Source organism: Oncorhynchus kisutch, unplaced genomic scaffold (genome assembly GCF_002021735.2).
Source record: "Oncorhynchus kisutch isolate 150728-3 unplaced genomic scaffold, Okis_V2 Okis02a-Okis13b_hom, whole genome shotgun sequence".
Lineage (NCBI taxonomy): Eukaryota > Metazoa > Chordata > Actinopteri > Salmoniformes > Salmonidae > Oncorhynchus > Oncorhynchus kisutch.
The window spans coordinates 9,081,607-9,092,365 of NW_022261979.1; the positions used below are offsets into that span (position 1 = coordinate 9,081,607).

Here is a 10,759-nt window from a genome sequence, read left to right on the forward strand (position 1 = left end):
CTGCCTCAACACTCTGGTCCGTGTTAAACTCCACTGCCTCAACACTCTGGTCCACGTTAAACTCTACTGCCTCAAGACTCTAGTCCATGTTAAACTCTACTGCCTCAACACTCTGGTCCATGTTAAACTCTACTGCCTCAACACACTGGTCCACGTTAAACTCTACTGCCTCAACACTCTGATCCATGTTAAACTCTACTGCCTCAACACACTGATCCACATTAAACTCTACTGCCTCAACACTCTGGTCCATGTTAAACTGTGCTGCCTCAACACTCTGGTCCATGTTAAACTCTACTGCCTCAACACTCTGGTCCATGTTAAACTCTACTGCCTCAACACTCTGGTCCATGTTAAACTCTACTGCCTCACCACTCTGGTCCATGTTAAACTCCACTGCCTCAACACTCTGGTCCACATTAAACTCTACTGCCTCAAGACTCTAGTCCATGTTAAACTCTACTGCCTCAACACACTGGTCCACGTTAAACTCTACTGCCTCAACACACTGGTCCACGTTAAACTCTACTGCCTCACCACTCTGGTCCACGTTAAACTCTACTGCCTCAACACACTGGTCCACGTTAAACTCTACTGCCTCAACACTCTGATCCATGTTAAACTCTACTGCCTCAACACTCTGGTCCATGTTAAACTGTGCTGCCTCCACACTCTGGTCCACGTTAAACTCTACTGCCTCAAAACTCTGGTCCATGTTAAACTCTACTGCCTCAACACTCTGGTCCATGTTAAACTCTACTGCCTCAACACTCTGGTCCATGTTAAACTCTACTGCCTCAACACTCTGGTCCATGTTAAACTCTACTGCCTCAACACTCTGGTCCATGTTAAACTCTACTGCCTCAACACACTGATCCACGTTAAACCCTACTGCCTCAACACTCTGGTCCATGTTAAACTCTACTGCCTCAACACTCTGGTCCATGTTAAACTCTACTGCCTCAACACTCTGGTCCATGTTAAACTCTACTGCCTCACCACTCTGGTCCATGTTAAACTCCACTGCCTCAACACTCTGGTCCACATTAAACTCTACTGCCTCAAGACTCTAGTCCATGTTAAACTCTACTGCCTCAACACACTGGTCCACGTTAAACTCTACTGCCTCAACACACTGGTCCACGTTAAACTCTACTGCCTCACCACTCTGGTCCACGTTAAACTCTACTGCCTCAACACACTGGTCCACGTTAAACTCTACTGCCTCAACACTCTGATCCATGTTAAACTCTACTGCCTCAACACTCTGGTCCATGTTAAACTCTACTGCCTCAACACTCTGGTCCATGTTAAACTCTACTGCCTCAACACTCTGGTCCATGTTAAACTCTACTGCCTCAACACTCTGGTCCATGTTAAACTCTACTGCCTCAACACTCTGGTTCATGTTTAAACTCTACTGCCTCCAAACACTCTGGTCCACGTTAAACTCTACTGCCTCCACCACTCTGGTCCACGTTAAACTCTACTGCCTCACCACTCTGGTCCACGTTAAACTCTACTGCCTCAACACACTGGTCCACGTTAAACTCTACTGCCTCAACACTCTGATCCATGTTAAACTCTACTGCCTCAACACTCTGGTCCATGTTAAACTCTACTGCCTCAACACTCTGGTCCATGTTAAACTCTACTGCCTCAACACTCTGGTCCATGTTAAACTCTACTGCCTCAACACTCTGGTCCATGTTAAACTCTACTGCCTCAACACTCTGGTTCATGTTAAACTCTACTGCCTCCAAACACTCTGGTCCATGTTAAACTCTACTGCCTCCACCACTCTGGTCCACGTTAAACTCTACTGCCTCCAAACACTCTGGTCCATGTTAAACTCTACTGCCTCAACAGTCTGGTCCATGTTAAACTATACTGCCTCAACACTCTGGTCCATGTTAAACTGTGCTGCCTCAACACTCTGGTCCATGTTAAACTCTACTGCCTCCACACTCTGGTCCACGTTAAACTCTGCTGCCTCAACACTCTGGTCCATGTTAAACTCTACTGCCTCAACACTTTGGTCCACATTAAACTCTACTGCCTCAAGACTCTAGTCCATGTTAAACTCTACTGCCTCAACACACTGGTCCACGTTAAACTCTACTGCCTCACCACTCTGGTCCATGTTAAACTCTACTGCCTCAACACACTGGTCCACGTTAAACTCTACTGCCTCAACACTCTGATCCATGTTCAACTCTACTGCCTCAACAGTCTGGTCCATGTTAAACTATACTGCCTCAACACTCTGGTCCATGTTAAACTGTGCTGCCTCAACACTCTGGTCCATGTTAAACTCTACTGCCTCAACACACTGGTCCACGTTAAACTCTACTGCCTCAACACTCTGATCCATGTTAAACTCTACTGCCTCAACACTCTGATCCATGTTAAACTCTACTGCCTCAACACTCTGGTCCATGTTAAACTGTGCTGCCTCCACACTCTGGTCCACGTTAAACTCTACTGCCTCAACACTCTGGTCCATGTTAAATTCTACTGCCTCAACACTCTGGTCCATGTTAAACTCTACTGCCGCAACACTCTGGTCCATGTTAAACTCTACTGCCTCAACACTCTGGTCCACGTTAAACTCTACTGCCTCAACACACTGATCCACGTTAAACTCTACTGCCTCAACACTCTGGTCCATGTTAAACTGTGCTGCCTCAACACTCTGGTCCATGTTAAACTCTACTGCCTCAACACTCTGGTCCATGTTAAACTCTACTGCCTCAACACTCTGGTCCATGTTAAACTCTACTGCCTCACCACTCTGGTCCATGTTAAACTCTACTGCCTCACCACTCTGGTCCATGTTAAACTCCACTGCCTCAACACTCTGGTCCACATTAAACTCTACTGCCTCAACACTCTAGTCCATGTTAAACTCTACTGCCTCAACACTCTAGTCCATGTTAAACTCTACTGCCTCAACACACTGGTCCACGTTAAACTCTACTGCCTCAACACACTGGTCCACGTTAAACTCTACTGCCTCACCACTCTGGTCCACGTTAAACTCTACTGCCTCAACACTCTGGTCCATGTTAAACTCTACTGCCTCAACACTCTAGTCCATGTTAAACTCTACTGCCTCAACACTCTGGTCCATGTTAAACTCTACTGTCTCAACACTCTGGTCCATGTTAAACTCTACTGCCTCAACACACTGGTCCACGTTAAACTCTACTGCCTCACCACTCTGGTCCATGTTAAACTCTACTGCCTCAACACACTGGTCCACGTTAAACTCTACTGCCTCAACACTCTGATCCATGTTCAACTCTACTGCCTCAACACTCTGATCCATGTTAAACTCTACTGCCTCAACAGTCTGGTCCATGTTAAACTATACTGCCTCAACACTCTGGTCCATGTTAAACTGTGCTGCCTCAACACTCTGGTCCATGTTAAACTCTACTGCCTCAACACACTGGTCCACGTTAAACTCTACTGCCTCAACACTCTGATCCATGTTAAACTCTACTGCCTCAACACTCTGATCCATGTTAAACTCTACTGCCTCAACACTCTGGTCCATGTTAAACTGTGCTGCCTCCACACTCTGGTCCACGTTAAACTCTACTGCCTCAACACTCTGGTCCATGTTAAATTCTACTGCCTCAACACTCTGGTCCATGTTAAACTGTACTGCCGCAACACTCTGGTCCATGTTAAACTCTACTGCCTCAACACTCTGGTCCACGTTAAACTCTACTGCCTCAACACACTGATCCACGTTAAACTCTACTGCCTCAACACTCTGGTCCATGTTAAAACTGTGCTGCCTCAACACTCTGGTCCATGTTAAACTCTACTGCCTCAACACTCTGGTCCATGTTTAAACTCTACTGCCTCAACACTCTGGTCCATGTTAAACTCTACTGCCTCACCACTCTGGTCCATGTTAAACTCTACTGCCTCACCACTCTGGTCCATGTTAAACTCCACTGCCTCAACACTCTGGTCCACATTAAACTCTACTGCCTCAACACACTGGTCCACGTTAAACTCTACTGCCTCAACACTCTAGTCCATGTTAAACTCTACTTGCCTCAACACACTGGTCCACGTTAAACTCTACTGCCTCAACACACTGGTCCACGTTAAACTCTACTGCCTCACCACTCTGGTCCACGTTAAACTCTACTGCCTCAACACACTGGTCCACGTTAAACTCTACTGCCTCAACACTCTGATCCATGTTAAACTCTACTGCCTCAACACTCTGGTCCATGTTAAACTGTGCTGCCTCCACACTCTGGTCCACGTTAAACTCTACTGCCTCAACACTCTGGTCCATGTTAAACTTTACTGCCTCAACACTCTGGTCCATGTTAAACTGTGCTGCCTCCACACTCTGGTCCACGTTAAACTCTACTGCCTCAACACTCTGGTCCATGTTAACTTTACTGCCTCAACACTCTGGTCCATGTTAAACTCTACTGCCTCAACACTCTAGTCCATGTTAAACTCTACTGCCTCAACACTCTGGTCCATGTTAAACTCTACTGCCCTCAACACTCTGGTCCATGTTAAACTCTACTGCCTCAACACTCTGGTTCATGTTAAACTCTACTGCCTCCAAACACTCTGGTCCATGTTAAACTCTACTGCCTCCAAACACTCTGGTCCATGTTAAACTCTACTGCCTCAACACTCTGGTCCATGTTAAACTCTGCTGCCTCCAAACAGTCTGGTCCATGTTAAACTCTACTGCCTCAAAAAACCGGTCCATGTTAAACTCTGCTGCCTCCAAACAGTCTGGTCCATGTTAAACTCTACTGCCTCAACACTCTGGTCCATGTTAAACTCTGCTGCCTCCAAACAGTCTGGTCCATGTTAAACTCTACTGCCTCAACACTCTGGTCCATGTTAAACTCTGCTGCCTCCAAACAGTCTGGTCCATGTTAAACTCTACTGCCTCAAAAAAACCGGTCCATGTTAAACTCTGCTGCCTCCAAACAGTCTGGTCCATGTTAAACTCTACTGCCTCAACACTCTGGTCCATGTTAAACTCTGCTGCCTCCAAACAGTCTGGTCCATGTTAAACTCTACTGCCTCAACACTCTGGTCCATGTTAAACTCTACTGCCTCAACACTCTGGTCCATGTTAAACTCTACTGCCTCAACACTCTGGTCCAGGTTAAACTCTACTGCCTCCAAACAAGAAGAAAGAATAACTCTCTGGTACAACATGTGCTCAAACAAGTGTGATGTGGTACAACATGTGGTGTGATCATACACACTGGAAATCAACTTAATAAATCAGGGATTGTAACTAACTCACCACTTGGGCAGGGACCTGGGTCATCTTGGCGGCGGGGGTGCCAGGCCGGGGGTAGAACTGGTTGATGAAGAGGCTGGGGAAGCGATACTCCCTCACCAGGTCACATGTCTCCTGGAAGTCAGCATCCGTCTCCCCTGGGAAACCACAGATGATGTCCGTTGCGATGGTGATACCAGGAACCCTGAGAGAGAGGAGAGGAACAGAGAGGAGAGGAAGAGAGAGAGGAAGAGAAAGGAGAGGAAGAGAGAGGAGAGGGAGGGAGGAAGAGAGGAGAGGAAGAGAGAGATGAAGAGAGAGTAGAGGAAGAGAGAGGAGAGGAAGAGAGAGGAGAGGAAGAGAGAGGAGAGGAAGAGGGAGGAGAGGAAGAGAGGAGAGGAAGAGAGAGGAGAGGAAGAGAGAGGAGAGGCAGAGAGAGAGGAGAGGAAGAGGGAGAGAGCGAGGAAGAGAGAGGAGAGGAAGAGAGATGAGAGGAAGAAAGAGAGGAGATGAAGAGAGAGGAGAGGCAGAGAGAGGAGAGGAAGAGATAGGAGAGAGGAGAGGAAGATAGAGAGGATAGGAAGAGAGAGGAGAGGAAGAGAGAGATGAGTGGAAGATAGAGGAGAGGAAGAGAGAGGAGAGGAAGAGGAGAGGAAGAGAGGAGAGGAAGAGAGAGATGAGAGGAAGAGAGAGAGGAGAGGAAGAGAGAGGAGAGGAAGAGAGAGAGGAGACAAAGAGAGAGAGGATAGGAAGAGAGAGGAGAGGAAGAGAGAGAGGAGAGGAAGATAGAGAGGAGTGGAAGACAGAGGAGAGGAAGAGAGAGGAGAGGAAGATGAGAGGAAGAGAGAGAGAGGAGAGGAAGAGAGAGAGGAGAGGAAGAGAGAGGAGAGGCAGAGAGAGAGGAGAGGAAGAGGGAGAGGAGACGAAGAGGAGAGAGAGGAAGAGAGAGGAAGGGAGGAAGAGAGGAGAGGAAGAGATAGGAGAGGAAGAGAGAGAGGAGAGGAAGAGAGAGAGGAGAGGAAGAGAGAGAGGAGAGGAAGAGAGAGGAGAGGCAGAGAGAGGAGAGGAAGAGAGAGATGAGAGGAAGAGAGGAGAGGAAGAGAGAGATGAGAGGAAGAGAGAGGAGAGGAAGAGAGAGGAGAGGAACAGAGAGGAGAGGAAGAGAGAGAGGAAGAGAAAGGAGAGGAAGAGAGAGGAGATGGAGGGAGGAAGAGAGGAGAGGAAGATAGAGGAGAGGAAGAGAGAGATGAAGAGAGAGTAGAGGAAGAGAGAGGAGAGGAAGAGAGAGGAGAGGAAGAGGGAGGAGAGGAAGAGAGAGGAGAGGAAGAGAGAGGAGAGGAAGAGAGAGGAGAGGCAAGAGAGAGAGGAAGAGGGGAGAGAGAGAGGAAGAGAGAGGAGAGGAAGAGAGAGATGAGAGGAAGAAAGAGAGGAGATGAAGAGAGAGGAGAGGCAGAGAGAGGAGAGGAAGATATAGGAGAGAGGAGAGGAAGATAGAGAGGATAGGAAGAGAGAGGAGAGGAAGAGAGAGATGAGTGGAAGAGAGAGGAGAGGAAGAGAGAGGAGAGGAAGATGAGAGGAAGAGAGAGAGGAGAGGAAGAGAGAGGAGAGGAAGAGAGAGAGGAGACAAAGAGAGAGAGGATAGGAAGAGAGAGGAGAGGAAGAGAGAGATGAGAGGAAGATAGGAGTGGAAGACAGAGGAGAGGAAGAGAGAGGAGAGGAAGATGAGAGGAAGAGAGAGAGGAGAGGAAGAGAGAGAGGAGAGGCAGAGAGAGGGGAGAGGAAGAGGGAGAGGAGAGGAAGAGGGAGAGAGAGGAAGAGAGAGGAAGGGAGGAAGAGAGGAGAGGAAGAGATAGGAGAGGAAGAGAGAGAGGAGAGGAAGAGAGAGATGAGAGGAAGAGAGAGGAGGCAGAGAGGAGAGGAAGAGAGAGATGAGAGGAAGAGAGAGGAGAGGAAGAGAGAGGAGAGGAAGAGAGAGGAGAGGAAGAGAGAGAGGAGAGGAAGAGAGAGAGGAGTGGAAGACAGAGGAGAGGAAGAGAGAGAGGAGAGGAAGAGAGAGGAGAGGAAGAGAGAGAAAAGGTTATTTACCTTATCAATATCTGAATGAAAGCACATAAACAACTCCAATTGAACCCGAATCATTCAAATTCACAGCTTACAAATCACAATACGGAATCAGGGAAAGATGAACCAGAACCTAAAGACATATTAGAACAACGTGTCAAGGAAACGTAAATGTAACTAACTACAGTATGTGTGACACAAGTGTGTTGAAAATCAACATTGGCCTGTGATGTCTGTCCACTGTTGCTATGCAGATCTTCTCTGTGGGATCATTCCTGCAACAGGACACTTATTAGCAGCCTCAATGACAATTGATTATTGTCCCGGGTCCGTGATTGAATGAGAACCTCTGCAGAGGACTGGTTCATTGATCCTGGCTTGTATATATTCTGGTTTTATTGATCTCTGATTCACAGGTACAAACCAACTTCAATGCTACCCCCACGCTCAAGACGGTGGAGCAACCACAACAGAACAGAGAGAGGTGGAATAGTGGAGCCGCCACAACAGAACAGAGAGAGGTGGAATAGTGGAACCACTACAACAGAACAGAGAGAGGTGAAATAGTGGAGCCACCACAACAGAACAGAGAGAGGTGGAATAGTGGAGCCGCCACAACAGAACAGAGAGAGGTGGAATAGTGGAGCCGCCACAACAGAACAGAGAGAGGTGGAATAGTGGAGCCGCCACAACAGAACAGAGAGAGGTGGAATAGTGGAGCCGCCACAACATAACAGAGAGAGGTGAAATAGTGGAGCTGCCACAACAGAACAGAGAGAGGTGGAATAGTGGAGCCGCCACAACAGAACAGAGAGAGGTGGAATAGTGGAGCCGCCACAACAGAACAGAAAGAGGTGGAATAGTGGAACCACCACAACAGAACAGAGGTGGAATAGTGGCGCTGAAGACAACATGTCATGTTTCCTGCTGAGACGGATGAGGTTGGGAGACAAGTATCTGAAATGAACCCTCGACCTCTGTGGACATCCTGAGAAACCAAACTCTGCCGACCAAAAGAACAAATACCAATAGATGAGGTCATATGGATCGGATCTGATCCTAGATCAGCACTTCCCTCCTACACCGAGACGCCTGATACACTCGGCCCATGATCCCAGATCAGCACTTCCCTCCTACACCGAGACGCCTGATACACTCGGCCCCTGATCCCAGATCAGCACTTCCCTCCTACACTGAGACGCCTGATACACTCGGCCCCTGATCCTAGATCAGCACTTCCCTCCTACACCGAGACGCCTGATACACTCGGCCCCTGATCCTAGATCAGCACTTCCCTCCTACACCGAGACGCCTGATACACTCGGCCCCTGATCCCAGATCAGCACTTCCCTCCTACACCGAGACGCCTGATACACTCGGCCCCTGATCCCAGATCAGCACTTCCCTCCTACACTGAGACGCCTGATACACTCGGCCCCTGATCCTAGATCAGCACTTCCCTCCTACACCGAGACGCCTGATACACTCGGCCCCTGATCCTAGATCAGCACTTCCCTCCTACACCGAGACGCCTGATACACTCGGCCCTGATCCTAGATCAGCACTTCCCTCCTACACTGAGACGCCTGATACACTCGGCCCCTGATCCTAGATCAGCACTTCCCTCCTACACCGAGACGCCTGATACACTCGGCCCCTGATCCTAGATCAGCACTTCCCTCCTACACCGAGACGCCTGATACACTCGGCCCCTGATCCTAGATCAGCACTTCCCTCCTACACCGAGACGCCTGATACACTCGGCCCCTGATCCCAGATCAGCACTTCCCTCCTACACCGAGACGCCTGATACACTCGGCCCCTGATCCTAGATCAGCACTTCCCTCCTACACCGAGACGCCTGATACACTCGGCCCCTGATCCCAGATCAGCACTTCCCTCCTACACCGAGACGCCTGATACACTCGGCCCCTGATCCCAGATCAGCACTTCCCTCCTACACCGAGACGCCTGATACACTCGGCCCCTGATCCTAGATCAGCACTTCCCTCCTACACCGAGACGCCTGATACACTCGGCCCCTGATCCTAGATCAGCACTTCCCTCCTACACTGAGACGCCTGATACACTCGGCCCCTGATCCCAGATCAGCACTCTCCAAGACCATTTTTTTTTGAATACGTGCTTCTTCCCCCTCTCCTGATCTTAATTCCTCTTCCTGCTGTTGTGGGTTGGAGTCTCCTCCTGCGGCATCATTACCATCTCCTCCAGCCATCAAACGTGGATCAATGTGCATTTATTGACAGAAGTCCATCTCTAACCACATGAAGTGGAACCCCCCCCCCCCCCCCCCCCCCGGCCTACTGACGTCTGCTCGGCCCAGAGTCGTTCATATTCAAGAGGTTCGGCAGGGCTCTGGGGAATCCTTAACCTTTCACCTCCAAACCAGGTGGAGGAATACAAAACACGGTCTTCCTGTACACATTCCTGTTCCCAGGCCTTGTTCCCCGGTCATATACAGAGGCTGTGTTCCAATAGCCATACTAGCATACTACTTGAACCCTTCCTCAATACATTTCTTCATTCGATAGTATTGTGCAAGTGTGCAACATAAAGCGCCATAGACAGTCTGAAGTCTCTCCGAGGTCGAGTTCAGGTTGAGTCTGTGGGTTTGTATTGTAGTCAGATGGGTTGTCTGTCTGTCTGTGGGTTTGTATTATAGTCAGATGGGTTTGTGTTGTAGTCAGATGGGTTGTATTGTAGTCAGATGGGTTTGTATTGTAGTCAGATGGGTTGTATTGTAGTCAGATGGGTTTGTATTGTAGTCAGATGGGTTGGCTGTCTGTCTATACTGTCTGTGTCTGTGGGTTTGTATTATAGTCAGATGGGTCGTATGTCTGTCTATACTGTCTGTGTCTGTGGGTTTATATTGTAGTCAGATGGGTTTGTATTGTAGTCAGATGGGTTGGCTGTCTGTCTATACTGTCTGTGTCTGTGGGTTTATATTGTAGTCAGATGGGTTTGTATTGTAGTCAGATGGGTTTTGTATTGTAGTCAGATGGGTTGTGTTGTCTGTCTGTGGGTTTGTATTGTAGTCAGATGGGTTTGTATTGTAGTCAGATGGGTTTGTATTGTAGTCAGATGGGTTGTGTGTCTGTCTGTGGGTTTGTATTGTAGTCAGATGGGTTTGTATTGTAGTCAGATGGGTTGTGTTGTCTGTCTGTGGGTTTGTATTGTAGTCAGATGGGTTGTGTTGTCTGTCTGTGGGTTGGTATTGTAGTCAGATGGGTTTGTATTGTAGTCAGATGGGTTGGCTGTCTGTCTGTCTGTGGGTTTGAATTATAGTCAGATGGGTTTGTGTTGTAGTCAGATGGGTTTGTGTTGTAGTCAGATGGGTTTGTGTTGTAGTCAGATGGGTTTGTGTTGTAGTCAGATGGGTTTGTATTGTAG

The 10,759-nt window shown here is 48.5% G+C and overlaps 1 protein-coding gene across 1 annotated transcript in view; it reads right to left on the reverse strand.

Annotated features, from left to right (window-relative positions):
* The window catches only part of cdkal1 (CDK5 regulatory subunit associated protein 1-like 1), a gene marked incomplete at its 5' end in the record, with an annotated part of 479,592 nt that overhangs the window by 338,972 nt on the left and 129,861 nt on the right, over positions 1 to 10,759 (reverse strand). Inside the window, one exon of the mRNA XM_031812234.1 lies at positions 5,312 to 5,492. Within this exon, the coding sequence (XP_031668094.1) occupies positions 5,312 to 5,492 (181 nt within the window). The remainder of the gene's footprint in view (positions 1 to 5,311; positions 5,493 to 10,759) is intronic.